This window comes from Phyllobates terribilis, unplaced genomic scaffold (assembly GCF_046119375.1).
Source record: "Phyllobates terribilis strain yellow unplaced genomic scaffold, ASM4611937v1 Scaffold_4__5_contigs__length_816908805, whole genome shotgun sequence".
Taxonomy (NCBI): domain Eukaryota; kingdom Metazoa; phylum Chordata; class Amphibia; order Anura; family Dendrobatidae; genus Phyllobates; species Phyllobates terribilis.
In genome coordinates this window covers 705,336,834-705,357,560 of record NW_027362764.1, presented here as the reverse complement: position 1 = coordinate 705,357,560, position 20,727 = coordinate 705,336,834, and the positions used below count along the sequence as shown (strand labels likewise).

General features: G+C 43.6%; 1 protein-coding gene across 2 annotated transcripts in view; it reads left to right on the top strand.

Moving 5' to 3' along the window:
* Positions 1-18,286, top strand: part of RNF19A (ring finger protein 19A, RBR E3 ubiquitin protein ligase) — an 85,186-nt gene extending 66,900 nt beyond the window's left edge. For both annotated transcript variants that reach the window (XM_073679625.1, XM_073679626.1), the window contains exons 5-10: positions 4,170-4,332; positions 4,883-4,997; positions 5,515-5,676; positions 7,881-8,094; positions 14,073-14,216; positions 16,326-18,286. In XM_073679625.1, the coding sequence (XP_073535726.1) occupies positions 4,170-4,332; positions 4,883-4,997; positions 5,515-5,676; positions 7,881-8,094; positions 14,073-14,216; positions 16,326-16,989 (1,462 nt within the window). In that variant the 3' untranslated portion in view covers positions 16,990-18,286. The remainder of the gene's footprint in view (positions 1-4,169; positions 4,333-4,882; positions 4,998-5,514; positions 5,677-7,880; positions 8,095-14,072; positions 14,217-16,325) is intronic.
* The last annotated feature ends 2,441 nt before the right edge of the window (positions 18,287-20,727 follow it).

Below are 20,727 nucleotides of genomic sequence, written 5' to 3'. Positions count from 1 at the left end.
GTCACCGCGTCTGGATTATCACAACGTGTCACATTGCAACCTGGCATGCGTGGTCTAATGTTGAGGTTTATATTTTAGCTACTCCTGCCCTGTTAGGATTCGCTTATATAGATCAGGGGGTTTCTATGATCCGGAGCTCATCATTTCCGGCTGAGAGCCGCGTTAGGTTGGCACTGATTTTGGCTGCCGACACCGCAGCACTATGCTGTGCCATTTCATAGTCTGTGTTTATACAGTGGAATTAAATCCAACGTGGATCTAAAAAGACGATATTAAGAGCTTAAACACGTTTTTCAGCGAGCCTGATTTGCAGTTTTCTGTGCAGAATTTGCCAGAAGAGCGAGCATGTGCACTAGTTTTTGAAGATTTTATTTTTTCCTGTGCTGTTTTTTCCTGATGTAACTGAATGGGTGTGATAAAACCTTTTCACTTTCGTTGGTTTCCGAATGTCTGCGACAGACTCCTCTTCAGATAAGCATGAGTATAACCTCGAGGGGTCATGGACTTGGTGCCGTTAAGGGGATTTTTTTTTTTACTAATATTGTCTGATGTTGAGGCAACCAAAGGTATAGTATGGCCCAAACACTTTTTTTGAAATCTGTTACTTCTCCAGGTTATACGGAGCTGTAAAGCACCCATGGACATGAACCCTAAGGGCATAGGTACACAATGTAATTCTGCTCCAAAAAAACACGCTAGTTTCCCCGAAGTGTCGTCTTCTTGAAAAAGTCAGTGAGTTTGTCCACCTTAAGAGGACATTATGCCCTAAAGGTTATATGCCGGAAAAGTTTTTGTGAAGTTTGCCAGAAACGGTCCTTCTTTAGGCAGTTTTTGGAGGAGTAATTTCCTGGAGCTGTTTTGAAGAGTTTTTCAAGCATTTTTGGATAATTTTTTTCACCACCTTCTGATTGGATGGTGCCTAGTTTGTAGTGGATCACATCACGGAACCGCTTAGAAGAAGTTGTGTGCACGGTCTCTTATTCTTTTTTTAAATTTTTTTATTTTTTTATTTAAATGCTCAAAAAACTGAACATATGAACAGCAGGTTGTTGAAATGGGATTTTTTGAGGGAAGCAGACCCACTAAAAAAAAAAAAAAAAAAAACTTCTCAAAAAGCTCCTTGTGAATGTGCCCTAAGAGAATGTTGGGTCTAAGCTATCACTTTGGACACAAGATGCTGATTGGATGAAGTTGGAGAAGTTAAGAACGCCGCCAGCCCCCGTCCACCCTGCCGTTCTGCCATCCTGGCCCGCCCTTCCTGCCATCCTTCCTTCCTGGCCCGCCCTGCCTGCCGTCCTGCCATCCTGGCCCGCCCTGCCTGCCATCCTTCCTTCCTGGCCCGCCCTGCCTGCCGTCCTGCCTTCCTGGCCCGCCCTTCCTGCCATCCTGCCTTCCTGGCCCGCCCTGCCTGCCGTCCTGCCATCCTGGCCCGCCCTTCCTGCCATCCTGCCTTCCTGGCCCGCCCTGCCATCCTGTGTGCCTACATCTGTACTTACTTTATAAAGCATAAGGAAGTTTGCACTTTCTTGTAACTACTTCAGAAGAAAATATTCATATGCTGCCAAATTCAGCCATGTAGAGAAGAATGTTCTGGGAGGTGACGCGGCGCCTGCGGGCCTCATTACATGCAGTTGCTTAGGGAAGTTTGCAGGTGCAATAGATCACTGATAACGCTCAGAGGTTTCTCTAGAAGTCAGTATCCTGAAACATGAAGATTAAAATATTATACTTCCTGGTACGTGAAAGTGAGAAAAAAGTACAGATCTGTATATAACCTGAGTTCAGATCATTTTTCCTCGTTTTGGCTTCTGCCCTACATGACTGGCACTTTATAGCCGATCCGCTCCTGTTTACAGCATTGCTCCTGCTATGTCCTTCATGAGTGTAGCCTACAAAATTGGAGTAATCTCCCAAATCAAGTATAAATCCATATTGATATATAAAAGACACTTTATTTCATTTCTAAAATTAAAATCACATAAAGTTAAGAAAATAGATCTCTCGGGGTAGGAATACACACAAGTGCAGGGTAGCAATTGTAGGTGTCAAATTGCTACCCTGGGTGTCAAAAAAGCCACCAAGGAGAGTTGAACAGGCAGTGAAACGCGCGTCGGGGCTGCAGAGTGGCCTGGTGGTAACTGCAGTACCTTATGGGTGAGCTCTGATCCTACCTGCGATTGTTATTTTGCCTGTTCAACTCTCCTTGGTGGCTTTTTTGACTGTTGTTCTCTGTGTGGAGGCACCTACCTTAGGGAGACTGTTCAAACTCCATACATTACCTACTGCCACGTTTATAACGTTTACATGTGCCATGGATTTATTATATGCTACTGTTGAATAGGGTCAGTCAGCTGTTCCCTTAGGACCCACCTACAATTGCTACCCTGCACTTGTGTGTATTCCTACCCCGAGAGATCTATTTTCTTAACTTTGTGATTTTAATTTTATAAATGAAATAAAGTGCATTTTATATATCAATATGGATTTATACTTGATTTGGGAGATTACTCCAATTTTGTAGGCTACATAATTAGTTTGGGAGTATCCTGACCATAGTTATGTTACACATCCATGTAGTTCGGTCTATTTATATGTCCTTCATGAATCTGATAGTTTACATTGCCCAGAATAGCGCAGGTTAAATAAAAACTGAAAAACATGGTGGCTGTTTTGAGAGCTCGTTCTTGCAGCTGACTACAGAAAAGCGCCAAAATCCACAGGACTTTTTATCCTGTCTTTCTCTGTGGTGAGAATCCAGAATAACGCCACTCTGGATACTGTGCTTTGTATCTGTACTATCATACTGTACACATTCACTGTATGCGACATGGGTGTAATGGGCAATGGGTTAATCTATTTCCACTTACTTTAGCTTCAGTGACACCCCACCCACCCCATAAGCAGCCAAAACTAGCCAGTATTCAAAGTGTTAAAATGCTGTAAAGAAGGCACTGGATTCTTCAGAGCAGACAAGGACCAAACTTGAAAAGGGTTGGTCCCATGTTTATTCTTCAGGAGCGCACAGCTCCCCGGCCTCGCCGTGTCCTGCTTGGTGGGAAGGGGCGGTTCGCTCCTGATGATTGACAGGTCAGACCCGCAGCATAGCTGTGCCACACGCTGTCTCCAATGCTGCAGACAGGAGCAGCTTTGCCTCCGCAGCATTAGAGGAATGTAGTCGCTGCGGGAAGCACAAGAGCAGCGCTTCCAGGTTCTACAGCAAAGAGGCTGTAAGCCTTATCACCTAGGAGACCGGCCATCGCTGATGGACTGCAGAGGTGGTCGGTAACCTAGTCAACACTATTGCATTAAAAATGTCGCCGTTCTTGAGAATAGAAAGCATTCTTAATTTGAAATTGAAAAATGACTGGTTATTCTAAGCATTTTGCAATTTTATGTATTTAAGGGTAAGGCTGCCTGGCAACTTGTGGCCACGTGACACAAGATGGAAATATTGCACTGCTATATCATCACAGTAATTGGTTGTGATTGCTCTATAGCTCTAGCCTTAATGCGACCCTCTAACCTGACACTGAAAAGTGACTACATTTGTCATATATGATCATCCTACCCAGTAACCTCCATTTGTCACCTGTGTTTTAATCCTCTTTCATTTCAACATGACCTCCAAAATGATATGGTAAGCCTGAACCATGCCACCCCGCCTCTTCTGTGCTGTGGAGGGAGGGTTCAGACACCCCACTGCCACTGTGGCGGCCATCATGGGTGCAGGGGGACCAGAATGCCAGTCTCAAAGGAGGGAGACAAAAGGGCACCAGATAGGTTGACCATACATGACAGAGTGGAAGGTCACTTTTAAAGAAAAAAAAAATACAAAGGCAAAACAAGTTTACATAAAACTAAGTAAAATGGAGAAATGACAGTAAAGTCTAACATGTACAGAATCTGTGTAAAATCCAGTGACCATCCACATCCCATTCACATAGAAGGGAAAACTTTTGTGCAGATTTTTTTTTTTGTGCCGATGCGAGAAAAAAATCTCGTCCTATTTTTACCAATCAAATCCAGTAATATATTGAAAGAGTTAATATGGGGTATAGCCACATTATTGTAGTGATTGTCTTGATTTTCTGCATTTTTGAAGCCTTTGCCTGTGTGTGTATATATACACTATATATCTCCATCACTCACTTGTACCATTTGTTTTCCAGTCCTTCAGGATGTACGTTTTGGGGAAAGAAGCCATGGAGCAGAAAGAAGAAGATCCTGTGGCAGCTGGGGACCCTTGTTGGTGCCCCTGTAGGCATCGCCCTGATAGCCGGGATTGCTATTCCTGCAATGATTATTGGCATCCCTGTCTATGTAGGAAGGAAGGTAGGTCCTTGCCGTCGGTCCTTGCCTTCTGTCTTTCTTTACCTCTAGTATAATTCTGGCTGTAGAGAATATATTGTGCCTCTGATATCCCCCCATGTGACAACCTTGCCCCCCACTTCTTGACTTTGTCCATACGACAGAGCGACCGTTTACGACGTCCCGGTGCGGCGCTCCCTTAAAACTCATTTTCAATTGCTGTTTATTATGGTCTCCTAAAAAAGTAAGTAAAAACTGGTCAATAAGGTGTATGTAGAAATCGGAAAATACAACTTCACAGTTATCATTTCAGCTTCAACCATTTACTCGATAAAGGTTTTACTTCCATTTTAATAGTAAGGCTGGATATAAAATAAAAATGTTCGGAGCAGCTACAAAGAAAAAGTGCAACACAGAACAGCAACGCAGGAAATATCTGTTGTAACTTTGGTGTATGTGACCATCCAGAACCCCGCAGAGCCAACACCGGGGTGTCTTCTGAGCCCCGAGATGGGATTATTCTGGGTTTATCAATTTGATGCGTTATTAATTACCGTGACTTTATTTTGCACAGATTCACAATCGCTACGAAGGTAAAGACATTTCAAAGCACAAGAGAAACCTGGCGATAGCCGGCGGCGTCACCTTGTCTGTCATCGTGTCCCCAGTTGTTGCTGCTGTAACCGTAGGTGAGAGATGTCTCCCATTATTAGTGAGTTCACTTATAACGGTCGACTTCCCAGTTTGTTTGTTTTTTTGCCACAATATGCATGAAATTTTGGTAATAAAGCACCATTTTGTTGCAATTGATAAAAAAAAAAAAGGGGGCATTAACTTTGGAGGAAATCTCTAATTTTCATCGATTAACAAGTTTGAAGAATAAGGGAGGGAATGCACAATACTCAACGCAAAAACCTAGAGTTGTCCCAACTTGCGCTAAAAGCCGCCATGCACCCGATAGTGGCTGAGAGTGGTCTATGCTATTTTATACACAGGCATATACAACTCAGTATATACTTAATGTATAACATATACTGCCACACAAGACACTTTGCTGATGATGTTATAAGAACGGGCTTGCCTGCCACTTTCCCAAATGATGTAATAGATTTGTGTAAGGCAACTGCTTCCAGTGCAATCTCCCAATCTACTGTTTCTATTTGCTTGGGTCAGTCCAGATGATTAATATGAGTCGATGTTTTTCAGGTATCGGAGTTCCTATTATGCTGGCCTATGTCTATGGAGTAGTCCCAATATCACTATGCCGAAGCGGAGGCTGCGGGGTGTCAGCCGGGAATGGGAAAGGAGTCCGGATAGAGTTTGATGATGAGAATGATATCAATGTTGGTGGAGTGAACACTGCGGCAGGTGAGACCTCCATTATTTCGGCTTCATAGAGACTCCTAAATCTTGCAAGAAAATAATTTCTTTATACATTGCAGAGGTTTGGTGGTTATACAGGGCGAATACTTTACTCTCCACAGGTCCATGGAGATTTTGTTGTCTTCAAGTGGTTGTGACACTTGTTGGTGAAAAAGCATGTACATGTCTATCTATCTATCTGTCTATCTATCGAGAGATTGATTATATATAAATAATCTTTCTCCCACCTTTTCTCTTTCTGGCTCCCCCTTTTCTCTTTCTGGCTCCCCCTTTTCTCTTTCTGGCTCCTCCCTTTTCTCTTTCTGGCTCCTCCCTTTCTTATTCTGCTCACCCCCCTTTCATTTCTTTTTTTCTTTTCTTTTCTTCCTGTTTTAAGGTTTACAGGTACAATGCTGCCCCCTGGTGGTGAATGCTGCCGTTTCATCCGTGTGCAGGCCCGGTAGTTAATCTTTCCTTATATGGGAGGTTATAAGATCCAAAGTTCTCCATGTCAGGAGAATATTTCCAGACATATACCAGACAAGAATCTCTGGGCTGAGAAAACAAATACTAATGTTCTGTCACCGCTACATTCGGATGTTTATACCTTGAGTCCATTGTGTAAGACGGATCATCTCTGTCAGATCCCGGATAGCGCATTGTGTGGTATAAGATGATGGCCGTCAGTGGTGCCCGGCTGAATATCCCATATTATTATATTACTCGCCAGGTGTGAGAAATGACATCTGTTATCTTTTTACACCAATAATTTCTCAGTATAAAGAGCTTTGGAGCTGCAAATCATTGATTTCAATTAACATCGGCTTAGAATATGGTTTTCAATAATAGAAGTCTCTGAGCAGTGCCAAAAGGGTCATTTCTATACAGCAATGCCAAAAAGGTCATTATTATAGAGCCCTTTTCTTCTGGAAATCATTGTTGCCACAAGATCTAATGTGACCTTTTTACCTGCATCTATGACGTATCAGAAGGTCCTGTTGTAATATCCAATCGTTTCAACCCCTTAAAGGGAATCTGTCAGCAGGTTTTGCTATGTAATCCAAAGACAGCAGAAGATGGAGGCTGGAACACAGGTCAGGGATGTGTCCCTTGTCAAAGTGCGTGCTGTAGTTTAGTAACACTGAAGGATTTATCACTAAGAGATTAACACTAGTCAGGCAACTAAGCAGCTCACTGTCTATGGACTTTGTACACAGAGACCCTGGTGTGGGCAGGGTTATCTGTGGTGTGGGCGGGGTTAGCTTTCTCAGCTCTGCTTCATTCTAAATCTAAAAGCTCTGATTGTGTCAGAACAGCTGCACCCAGTAATCTAAGTGATACATTGTTGGAATCACGGTCTCTGCCCCTACATCAGGCTGCTCTCAGATGAGGTACAAAAACCTGTTGACAGATTCCCTTTAGTGGCCCTTATGACTGTGCGCCCCCGGCTGTGAGTTTATAACCCCTTCTGTCTTTTCCAGCCTCAACAGTTCTCAATGATTTACTGTGATTTTTTTTGTTGTTGTGCTGATGCCCAGGTGCCCGGTGGCACTCTGGTCTTGGCAGACTCTGATCACCTCTGCCAGTAATTAATGTCATGAAAGTCTTTGTAATTGGGTAAAGAAACCTGAATAATATGATCAGTAAAGAAAAGACATCTGTCCCGTTGTGTCCGAACCCACCACTTTTTTTTTCTTATTCGCTGTTCTCTGCCACATAACATTACATATTGGATGAGCACCCAAAGATAAGAGTAAAGGGGTTACGGTATGTGATTATCTCCCGGACGCAGGGTCCCATATAACAGGGGGGTACTTCTTCTGTTTGCACTGCGTACTTTTCCTTTGCCGTAGACTTTATTTTCTATTAAAACTACAAAAGTACACGGCACAGGCCCTGCAGTTTTCCTCCTGTTTTTGCATTTTCCAGGCCAGATCTTCAGGCAGAAACGTAGTTTTCCTCTGCCGCTCCCTGCTGTCCGTTTGCTTTGGCCGAGTCTGGTGTTGCATTTTATTACCGATGCCAGATTGGACTGATTGTCTCATTACAACCCTCCATTGTTTGTATCATTTCCTTCTAATCTTTTGGGTTTGACCCGTCCTTCTACTTGCTAATGTTACTTGTTTGTTGCTCTGGCAGACTGGGCATCAGATTGCTGTCCTGTGACAATCAGCCATTTGTATTAACACTTTATTTTATGTCTCCTTTAGATACCACGTCTGTGGCAGAAGCTCGTCACAACCCCAGCATCGGGGAAGGAAGCGTAGGAGGGATGACGGGCAGCCTGAGCGCCAGCGGGAGCCACATGGATAGAATTGGCGCCATCCGGGACAATCTGAGCGAAACAGCCAGTACCATGGCGTTGGCAGGGGCTAGCATTACTGGCAGCCTCTCCGGAAGCGCCATGGTGAATTGTTTTAATAGGTAAATATTGCCACCCAACAATGAAAATGCCCCCAGCTGTGCCGTGCAGAACGTCCGTAAAATGGATCTTGACAGATTCTAGACTTTTCATGAGCTTTTATTACAAAAGGGATATTTGCAGGAGAATTACTTTAGTGTGAATGAGTTAAGTGAGCAGATGGAAAGCTAGCGAGGTTGTCCTCATTACCACCAGTGTATTTTGGTCCCCCTTCTGCCCTGTGTTTATTAAATGCTCCCATCCGGTGTAGGTCTAGTCTAACCAGACGTTCCCGTGTGGTGTTGGAAGGATCAGTACAATAATGCCATAGCTAGAAGCCACCGCTTCAGCCACGGATGAGAAGCACTGACGATAGGCAGACATGTCATACACTACTGGGGTCCTTTGGCTGTACGGACACAATTACATGACAAAGACCACGAACTACATCCTGCAAGTCATTAGTCTGGAAGAACCTATAAGCTAATGATATACACGGGGAGCCATAAATTATGGATGTGTTATCACAGCATATGTTAGTTGAAGTTTATTTTATACTGCCAGGGGGCTGTATATAATAAAATACATAATCTGCATTAATAATAAAGACAGTGTATTGAGTGACAGGTAGACGAGTGATGGCCCCACCCATGAGGATCAGAGAAAGACAAAGTGAGGCCATGCCGCGTCTGGGCACAAATTAATGGCCATCTAAGTAATGCATTAATGCAGGGCTGTGGAGTCGGTAAGCCAAACCTCCAACTCCTCAATTTCCACGACACCTACTCCACATCCCTACCTCACTGCCTCACTACTGAGCATGTACATAAAGTGCAGCACAGATTCATCTCACTGCCTCACTACTGAGCATGTACATAAAGTGCAGCACAGATTCATCTCACTACTGAGCGTGTACATAAAGTGCAGCACAGATTCATCTCACTGCCTCACTACTGAGCGTGTACATAAAGTGCAGCACAGATTCATCTCACTGCCTCACTACTGAGCATGTACATAAAGTGCAGCACAGATTCATCTCACTGCCTCACTACTGAGCATGTAAATAAAGTGCAGCAGATTCATCTCACTACTGAGCGTGTACATAAAGTGCAGCACAGATTCATCTCACTACTGAGCGTGTACATAAAGTGCAGCACAGATTCATCTCACTGCCTCACTACTGAGCATGTACATAAAGTGCAGCACAGATTCATCTCACTACTGAGCAGGTACATAAAGTGCAGCACAGATTCATCTCACTGCCTCACTACTGAGCAGGTACATAAAGTGCAGCACAGATTCATCTCACTGCCTCACTACTGAGCGTGTACATAAAGTGCAGCACAGATTCATCTCACTGCCTCACTACTGAGCGTGTACATAAAGTGCAGCACAGATTCATCTCACTACTGAGCGTGTACATAAAGTGCAGCACAGATTCATCTCACTGCCTCACTACTGAGCATGTACATAAAGTGCAGCACAGATTCATCTCACTGCCTCACTACTGAGCGTGTACATAAAGTGCAGCACAGATTCATCTCACTGCCTCACTACTGAGCGTGTACATAAAGTGCAGCACAGATTCATCTCACTGCCTCACTACTGAGCATGTACATAAAGTGCAGCACAGATTCATCTCACTGCCTCACTACTGAGCATGTACATAAAGTGCAGCACAGATTCATCTCACTGCCTCACTACTGAGCATGTAAATAAAGTGCAGCAGATTCATCTCACTACTGAGCGTGTACATAAAGTGCAGCACAGATTCATCTCACTACTGAGCGTGTACATAAAGTGCAGCACAGATTCATCTCACTGCCTCACTACTGAGCATGTACATAAAGTGCAGCACAGATTCATCTCACTGCCTCACTACTGAGCAGGTACATAAAGTGCAGCACAGATTCATCTCACTACTGAGCGTGTACATAAAGCGCAGCACAGATTCATCTCACTACTGAGCGTGTACATAAAGCGCAGCACAGATTCATCTCACTACTGAGCGTGTACATAAAGTGCAGCACAGATTCATCTCACTACTGAGCATGTACATAAAGTGCAGCACAGATTCATCTCACTACTGAGCGTGTACATAAAGTGCAGCACAGATTCATCTCACTGCCTCACTACTGAGCATGTACATAAAGTGCAGCACAGATTCATCTCACTGCCTCACTACTGAGCAGGTACATAAAGTGCAGCACAGATTCATCTCACTGCCTCACTACTGAGCATGTAAATAAAGTGCAGCAGATTCATCTCACTACTGAGCGTGTACATAAAGTGCAGCACAGATTCATCTCACTACTGAGCGTGTACATAAAGTGCAGCACAGATTCATCTCACTGCCTCACTACTGAGCATGTACATAAAGCGCAGCACAGATTCATCTCACTGCCTCACTACTGAGCGTGTACATAAAGTGCAGCACAGATTCATCTCACTACTGAGCATGTACATAAAGTGCAGCACAGATTCATCTCCCTACTGAGCGTGTACATAAAGCGCAGCACAGATTCATCTCACTACTGAGCGTGTACATAAAGTGCAGCACAGATTCATCTCACTACTGAGCATGTACATAAAGTGCAGCACAGATTCATCTCACTACTGAGCGTGTACATAAAGTGCAGCACAGATTCATCTCACTGCCTCACTACTGAGCAGGTACATAAAGCGCAGCACAGATTCATCTCACTGCCTCACTACTGAGCAGGTACATAAAGTGCAGCACAGATTCATCTCACTGCCTCACTACTGAGCAGGTACATAAAGTGCAGCACAGATTCATCTCACTGCCTCACTACTGAGCATGTACATAAAGTGCAGCACAGATTCATCTCACTACTGAGCGTGTACATAAAGTGCAGCACAGATTCATCTCACGGTCTCACTACTGAGCATGTACATAAAGTGCAGCACAGATTCATCTCACTGCCTCACTACTGAGCGTGTACATAAAGTGCAGCACAGATTCATCTCACTACTGAGCAGGTACATAAAGTGCAGCACAGATTCATCTCACTGCCTCACTACTGAGCAGGTACATAAAGTGCAGCACAGATTCATCTCACTACTGAGCAGGTACATAAAGTGCAGCACAGATTCATTTCAACTAAAAGCCGAGATCCTAAGATCAGGAACAGAACAGACATTTATAGGACACTTCATACCTTTCCCAAATTCTTATAAAAACATTTACAGCACACCCTGCATTGCACTACTTTACCCAATTTATTTTATATTTTAGAGTCAGAGTCTGTAGATTTTATAACGACAGACTCAACCAAAATGGACACCGACTCCACAGCCCTGGATTATTGTCCCATTGTCGGCCAGATTTGGGAGTTGCTTTTTTTTCCCTACTAATTGGTGGTGTCTGTTCTCACTTCTGCCCCTGGGTTCGTGAGATTCCAAATTATTGGACAGATCTGTAATGCTAAGCAAGTGCCAAATTTTATGTGGATAGGAAAAAAGTGGAAAATACACATTGCTGGTAGATAACAATAAATCCAGCTCCAAATTTAGGACAAAAAGCATATGGTTATGCCCTGAAGATGTAGTATGGTACTTGGAAACGTGTAGACACAATAAAAAATTGCATATTCTCCTAGTGTGAAGCTGGATTTACGGTTATCTACCAGCAGCGCGGATTTTTCTCTTTTTTCTTTTACACATACTTCAACCTGGTCTTTGGACCCGTGGACCTGCCGCAGCTGGGATTACATGCCTTCTGTGTGATCGCAACATAATCAGGTTTATCAAATTTTAACCGGATAAGACCCTATTGCGCTTTTTTCTTTCTTCCTTAGTATTTTGTTTGCCATATACTAGATTTAAGGTATAGTTAGTGGTGAAAAAATGAAGCAAAAACTCCTCAAATAGAAAGCAGAGCTGCACTCCGGTCGCTGTCTTATGGCAGGCGTGGAGGTGGCACCCTGAGAATACCTCTTATCAGCCATCTACAGTAGAATAGGAGCAGATGAGGTAACGTAATACAGGATCAGACTGCACCGCTTGTGTAACCATGGCACTACACCAGGTCTGCACTGGAGCTGTGTACACTAAACAGTCAAGTATTTACTGTCGCTTATTTTTTTTCTTTTTATGTTACTGTTATACTTGTATAGGTGAATAAAAATACACTGTAAGCCTACACCTACAGTAGCTTTTATGCCATCCCATTCTTAAATCTATAGGCATTAATATGGGGTTGGGTCTCCCCACCCCACCCCTTTTCTCTTTGGATTTCTACAAGATTTTAGATGTGTCTGGGGGAATTTTAGCCCATTCATCTGGAAGAACATTTTTTGAGGTCAGACACTGGTGTTGGGGGAGAGGGCTGGGCTCACAATCTCCATTTTAGTTCATCGGAAGGAGCTCCGACCCCATCCACCACCTTTGCGGTCATGTTTCCCCACCCATGCCTTTGTGGTCCTTGCTTTGTGCACTGGGGCACAGAAAAGAGCCTTCCCCAAACTAATCCCACAAAGTTGGAAACTACATGTGTACAAAATGTCTTGTATGCTGATGCAGTAAGATTCCCCTTCACTGGAACTAAGGGGCTTAGTGGACCCTTGAAAAGTAACCCCCCTAGCATTATCCCTCCTCCACCAAACCAAATAGTTGTCACAATGCAGTCAGTCAGGCAGGTCACTATCAAACTTGGACTCATCCACTAAACACTAGATAGATATGCACTCTAAAGAACATGTTTCCACTGCTCCAAAGTCCAGAGGTGGCAGCTTTACACCACTACATTGCGCTTGGTGATGTAAGGCTCACATGCAGCTTCTTGGCCATATAATCCCATGACATGAAGGTCCCGGCGTAGTGTTTGCGCTGATGTTAATGTCAGGGGAGGTCTGGACTGTGCAGTTATGGAGTCAGCAGAGCGTTGGTGACTTCTGTCCTCTGCTCCTCAGCACTCGGTGATCCCGCTACGCAACTAAGTGGTCTGTTACCTCATGGCTGAGTTTCTGTTCCCAATTGCTTCCACTTTTCAATAATACCACTCAAGACTGATCAGGGAATAAAAAAAACTGTAAAACGATTGCTTTTAGATCACTGGATCACTGAAGATAAAATCCCACTGTGGTGTTTGCTCATTGATCTCGTGCAGAAGAAATGGCTGCCTCTCCCCCCAGCAAGAACAACGGTTTACCATGATGTGGACTCTGCGACACAACCCATATCAAGACATTGTCTAGGGGTAGAAAAGAGAGAAAAAATAATTGTCAATCAAGTCACAAATGCTTTCTGTGTGCATGAGACTTCAGGATTCTCCTTCACTTTGCTGGAGTCCGCCGGCCCTCCAGGTTTTGTGACAAATCAGAGCAGAAAAAAAACAAAACGCGACAAATCTGCAACGTTTGTTTCTGTAAAAAATCAATGTAGCCGTGTTGTATATGTTATCAACCATTGTATGTACTTGTTGGAAACTACAGGCTAACAGTTATAAAGGACGACCTCTAGGCTTTTAGGACTGCGGCACATTTTCTAACATTAATATACTTCCTGAATATACATATTCACCAGACTGTAAGGCCGGTCTCGGGCGTCTAATACTTCCTACAACGCAAGAGCTGACAAGTAGCCGTATCTGGCCATACACATTAGATGTATAGCGGAAGGACCAGCTGGCCATTTAATGTGTTTGTGGGCCTCTCCACTGGCCCCTTCCCCAGAGCGTGCACGTGTTTGGAGGGGTCTCCCAGGCATTTGGTCAATGGCTGTATAATATGTAAGGCCAGCCATAAGCTACATTCATCGATGTGTGTATGGACCAATAAACTATGGGTCCGTGTCCTGTCCAATACAAAAAATCCCGACAGCACATGGATATGTGAACGTGGCCTTAGTCCAGGGTCGTATAGCTATACAGGTGGCAACAGGCCTAAAATAAGTTTTCCTTTTGATATGTTGGATTACTAGATCAATGTTTGTCCTATATGTATAGGCTACTACCTAACATGTCGTCCTCTTCCTTGTACAGGCTGGAAGTCCAAGCGGACATTCAGAAGGAGAGATACAGTCTGAGTGGAGAATCGGGCACCGTGAGCCTCGGGACCGTCAGTGACAATGCAAGTACCAAAGCCATGGCTGGGTCCATCCTGAACTCCTACATCCCGCTGGACAGGTACAGTCCCATGACTTCATTCCTCAAATTCACCTCTTAATTCCCCTTTGAACAGCTATGCTAAAGAGGATCTGTCACCTACCATGACAGGTATTCTTTATAAAAAATAATTGTATTCTCCAAGCTTCTTTCCTTAGAACGCTGTTCTACTGCTCTGACTCCTCTGGGGTGTTAACAGTCAAAGGGGCGTATCCCTACACTCTGAATCTAATATATATATATATAGTGAAAAATGAAAATTCCCAGTTCTAGTTTGGGTTTTATTTTTATAGTCATCCCCACAGCCTCAATGTTTTTTTTTGTTTTTCTTTTTTCATTACCGCAAAGTGAATGTCATAAAAATAAAACCCAAACTAGAACTGGGAATTTTCATTTTTCACAATTTTGTAAATTGAACGGTGTCATTCAAAATCAACAACTATTCCCACCAAGTACAAGCCATCATTTTAATGAAAAAATGTAAAAAAAGGTATGGCTCTTGATAGGCAATGAAGAAAAAAAAAGGATAAATTGACTGCCTCTTCATGGGGTTAAAACCACTTCCTGATAACCCCACTAGGAGGAGCTGTCTGTACATGGATTATTATGTACCTTCTATATATTGAGCTCCTGTGCTGGATGACTAAATCTAATGTGACTGAGTGATGGCAATCAGGGGATATCAAGCTTTGTATCAGCAAACGAGCCTTGACTTTTACCACATTATTTAAATTATGTAGTAGTTTCCTGCCCGAAACCCCGGCACCATCCATGAATTTCCAATCCATGTAATGCCTTAAGGAGCAGTTTGACGTCTTCTCTATAAGCACCAACACTTGGAATCCTCCTTTTGGGAAAATGGGAGTGATCTCTAAAGAGACTTTCCTGGACTTTGTAAGATAAAAAAAATGTGCCTAAGCACTAGCAGGCAGGTGTTGCTACCTTTAACGTATGATGGGAAGAATATAACCCAAGAATACATTAAATATAGTGCAATGCAGCATGATCCAAATAGCCGAAAACCTATGAAATGCACTAAAAAACTATTTGGGAACTAAAATCAAATATGCCATAGTAGATTTAAACAATATCAATTTACTGAAAAAAGACTCCAATTGACAAACAATCATAAAAAACATAGAAGGCAAGTTGAAATGACAATAATAAAAAAGGCAAGGAGACATCAGCTGCATAGGGTAATCAGTGCAGAGTGCTGGGTCAGAAACCAAATTATATAAAATATTTAGAAGTATAAGGTGCCAGTGCACATAAAGCGACAAATGCAAGGCTGAAGGTAGTGTATGTAAACACGCAATCAAAATACCTACATGTAGATGAAGTATAACACCAAAATATGCAAAAATGAGGAAAGAATATTAATGATTTACTGACCCAAATTCATGCTGGAGATGTGTCCATGCCGCCTCTCACTCCAACGCGCGTTTCACTCTTGCGTCTTCAGGGGAGTCATCCTTGCATTTGTCACTTTATGTGCACTGGTGGTGTCTTTTTTTTTCAATTAAATTGCTATTGTTTAAATCTATTATAGCATATTTTATTTTGATTCCCAAATAGTTTTTTAGTGCATTTCATAGGCATATGCTATCTACCTGCCTTTTGTGCCCGGCACCATTTTTCACCGGCACTGAGCAGTCACATACCGCTCCTGCTGGCACATTGACAGAGCGGTTTCTTCTCCGCCCTGCTCTTTCGACAGGCATTACTGCCGACATCATGCTGATTGACAGCCGGCTCCCCCAAGTTTGCAGCAGGGATCCGGCTGTCAATCAGAATGACGTCGAGAGAGCAGAGTGGGAAAGAAGTCGACGTGACATCAGCAGTCTCGGCTGAATTGCTGGCATGAGCGGTCTGTGACCACTCTGTGCCGGCAAAGAACGGCGCAGGCAGGTGGCTAGGTAGCAACACCTGCCTGTTAGTGCTTAGGCACATTTTTTTCCCCCAAAGTCCTAGTTATCCTCTTTAAAGCCAGGACCTAACTTTTGATGGTTTGGAGATGCCTTTAAAAAAAATTGTTTAAAAATTTCAGAATATTTTTTTATAAAATTTTTGTGTTTTATAATTAAGTTTTTTTTTGTTGGATCTAATCATCTCCTTTATCATTATTTTCAGGGAAGGTAACAGCATGGAAGTTCAAGTAGACATTGAGTCTAAACCAGCCAAATTCAGGCACAATAGCGGCAGCAGTAGTGTTGACGATGGCAGTGCCCCAGGTCGGAGTAGTGTCGGTGGCTCTACAACCTGCCAAGCAGAAAGCAAATGCAGCTCCACCAAATGGTCCAAAGACAATACAGCAGGAAAGAAATGCAAAGGCAAACTACGAAAGAAGAGTAGCACCAAGATAAACGAGACGAGAGAGGACATGGACGCTCAGCTCCTGGAGCAGCAGAGCACTCATTCCAGTGAATGTGACTCCCCTTCTCTTAGTGACAGCTTACCGTCGGTGGCAGACTCGCACTCTAGTCATTTCTCAGAATTTAGCTGCTCCGATATGGAAAGCATGAAAACCTCCTGCAGCCACGGCTCCAATGAGTATCACACTCGCTTTGTTACAGTTAGTCCACTTCCCGAAGTGGAAAACGACCGGCTGGAAAACTCTCCCCAGCCCGGTGGTGTTGCAGTTGTGAACATCCCCGTTCTTTGCACGGACATCCCTCAGCTTAGTTATATAGCAGAGGAGGGAGTCAGCCAGGGCTTTCCCAACCAAGGGGAGAAGACTGACATTGAGAATGACCCAACAACTGAAGGGAACTGTGCAATCCAGACGGACATCTAGGCCCGATATTGCTGCAATACTACTCTACCACTAACCAGTTCTGCTCACATGGAAAGCTTTGCAAAGCATTGGGTAACCACTCGGGGAAACCATATTAAAGGGCGTAAATCCTTCCAGCATTGATTTCGAAAGTTGGTGTCCACATGTATGACGTTGGGCACCTGGAGGTTTACAGGATGTCCCATCGTCCAGGGAAAAGGGTTATCTGCCAAACCTGATGATACAGCAAGCTCGTGTGCTCAGCGAAGAGGCCGCCCCCGCGGGTCGCCACACGACGTCCTGTGAAGATGGCGCTGTCCGCGTTACTAGAACAGGGTTTATAATTGCAATCACTAAGTAACTTAATTCCAAAATCTGGAGGCTGGGGAAAGTTGAGGGGTTGACAAATCAGTCAAGCTTTGAGCAAAAGTTTTTGGAATTTTTTTTTTTTTTTAATTTTTTCTTTTCCACGAAAAGTCGAGAAGAATAAAAAAATGAATCCACATTTGGCATCAAAATGCAAAACACAAAATGGGAGTCTAGCTGGACTTTTCGCGGAGGGCGGACTAGTGACATCTGTCATCATTTGGGAGCAGACCACCCCACCCCACCCTCTCATTTTTTTGGTGCCTTCAGCAAAGACTGGGTTTTAAGTGCCTGGTCATGAGAATTTATACTAAATGTTTTTGTTATGCTTTTTTTTTTTTTTTGCATAGTCCTCTATGGCCACCCGAGGACTAGATTATACCCTCCAGGCCAATGACTGTGGTAGATCATTATTAATGTAATGTCATTAATACAAACGTATTTACCTACCAAAGACTCACTCAGGCTTTAGAGGAAAATCTGTACATTGACATCTACAATCGCAAATAAAGCACAGTGCAGGAGCTGCACACGTATGATGGGTGGATGTGGAATATGGCTGTGATCTAGTTTTATACTTTTATCATACAAAGCAAGGAATTAAGGTCTACAAGTCCAGACGGTGGTCATAGAACCTTTACTGTTAATCTGTGCAATGTAATTCACTTTGACAATGCAAAACAGTTGTTGGTATTGAAACAGTCGTCGTTCTGGTCTCTGTAAGTGTTCTGCCGAGAAGGTGCTAATGATGGTGCCGGAGTGCTTCGAAGACGTCTTGCCACGTGCTGCAGTCCAATATTATGATTCCAGTCACCTGTTTAATCCGCTTCTAACACTAGTGCCAGTTCTATTGGACGAAGCTTGTTCCTGTATTTGTATATTTGTTTTATTTTTGCTTCTAAAGATGCGTGTAAAATGCATAAAGAATAAATGTGTCTGTGCTGAGCGCCCACCGCCTCTCATTTATGTTTCATTGCCGCGCCTGTGCTAGGAAGGAAAAGCAAAAGGAATAAAAAATAGGAAGAATTCCGATTTTCTGCCGTGATTGTTGCAGGCTGTACACAGTTAAAAATTGGCCATTCTGACACTTTGATTTGGATCGGACAATCTGCTGTAGATTCTGTCATTAGATATTGGCTGCAGATTGCCACAATCATTTATTTTCTCTCAATTTAAGAAATGAGGCCGGAGTGAAATGAATATGTTCAGAGCACAGTTTATATCTATGGCTAGCTTTTAGGTTTGGGTCAGAGGTATCGGTTGACGTATGGCTGCTTTCCAACACAGCAGCTGTCGCATAGATCATAGGGATGTCAATTTAATTGGTTACTTTTTGGTAATGGCCGTGCAGAAAGCCGGCGTTCACACGCAGCAGCCATGTCAAAGCGTTCACCTGTAGCAGAGCTTTGCCTCTGTGGTCTTCCCTCACAATAAATTAATCTTGCAGAAAAAAGTCTGCGTGTGAACGCAGCGTCATGCAAAAAGCCATAAATCAGTTTACACACATTTCCCTCTAATCTATTTGACAGCCACTGCGAGTGTCAGTGAGCGGACGTGGGCTCGATTGTGTGACCCCATCATCAGGAGGCTGTAGTTTACCACTGGTGGTGGGGTTTGCAACAGCTTTATCTATCCTGGTTCATACCGGGGTTCTTGAAGAGGTTTTTGCAATGCTTTCCTTCGGGATATATTGTAGTATGACGCAGGACTGTGGAGTCGGTAAGCCAAACCTCCGACTCCTCAATTTCCCAGGCTCCGACTCCACAGTCCTGCCTCACTACTGAGCGTGGACATAAAGTGCAGCACAGATTCATCTCAACTAAAAGCCGAGATCCTAAGATCAGGAACAGAGCACACATTTATAGGACATTTCATACCGACTCCTCAATTTCCCGGACTTCCGACTCCACATCCCTGCCTCACTACAGAGCGTGTACATAAAGAGCAGCACAGGTTCATCTCAACTAAAAGCCGAGAACCTTACATCAGGAACAGAGCACACATTTATAGGACATTTCATACCGACTCCTCAATTTCCCGGACTTCCGACTCCACATCCCTGCCTCACTACAGAGCGTGTATATAAAGTGCAGCACAGGTTCATCTCAACTAAAAGCCGAGAACCTTACATCAGGAACAGAACAGACATTTATAGGACATTTCATACCGACTCCTCAATTTCCCGGACTTCCGACTCCACATCACTGCCTCACTACAGAGCGTGTACATAAAGTGCAGCACAGGTTCATCTCAACTAAAAGCCGAGAACCTTACATCAGGAACAGAGCAGACATTTATAGGACACTTCATAACTTTCCCAAATTCTTATGAAAACATTTACAGCACACCCTGCATTGTACTAATGACCCCAATGTACCTAATATATTTTAGGAGTCGGTCCATTTTATACCAACTCCACCAAAATGTACACAGACTCCGCAGCCCTGGTATGATGGCATACACAGGCCTTTTCAGTAGGGATTGTGAATGTAGTGAAAATGAAGCCATGAGCTTGTAAGATGGCATATAGTGTGGAGTTATTAATCTTGTGTTAGGGGGAGAGTGTAACATAATAATTGTTAGTTTTAAAGCACCACTCCAGTGTTTCATTTTTTGTCTTTTTATTTCAGCACTGGAGTGGTAATCTAATTTAATGTCCCTGATCATAGTATTACACTTGCCGGCCGGCCCCGCCATCTTGTGATCGCAACTTTTGTCTGACCGGAAGTCAGAGGTAACAGTGATGAGCGAGTATGGTCTGTTAACCCTTTCGGCGAGTATCTTCAGCGTGCTCTGTGATATGTTTGAATCACTCCCGTGTTCATGATTTGCGACTGTTTGACAGCTTTAATACATGTGAGGAATGCCTGTTTCTTAGGCATTCCTCACATGTATTAAAGCTGTCAAACAGTCGCAAATCATGCACGCGGGAATGATTCAAACATATCACCGAGCACGCTGAAGATACTCTGTACTCGACCAAGCATACTCGGCGAAAGGGTTATCCGAACATACTCGCTCATCACTAGTAACAGTCACTAGCTCTCAATGTCAGTCTGAGAGCCCCGTTCTCGTCTTGTTCTGGATTTCACAGACTTACATTGAGACACTGGAGCGATCTGGCAGGTCACAAACCGCAAAAGTCTGTCCGGAGCGGGGCTGAGAACAGAGGATGGTGGCTGGTACTTTTGGAACTTAGATTAGTTGCTCTATTCTGGCGCTGCAATGAAAAAAACAAAAAAGGCTGGAGTAGTGCTTTAAAGTGTAGCTTAATATGTTTGAGCCTTTTAAAAGCCTTCTAGATCTTGGGGGTTGGAGTCCTGAGATCTTCGCTGATTGCTCAGACCATAGGACAGAAGCGCTCAGATCATGCACAGGCTTGTATGAACTCCT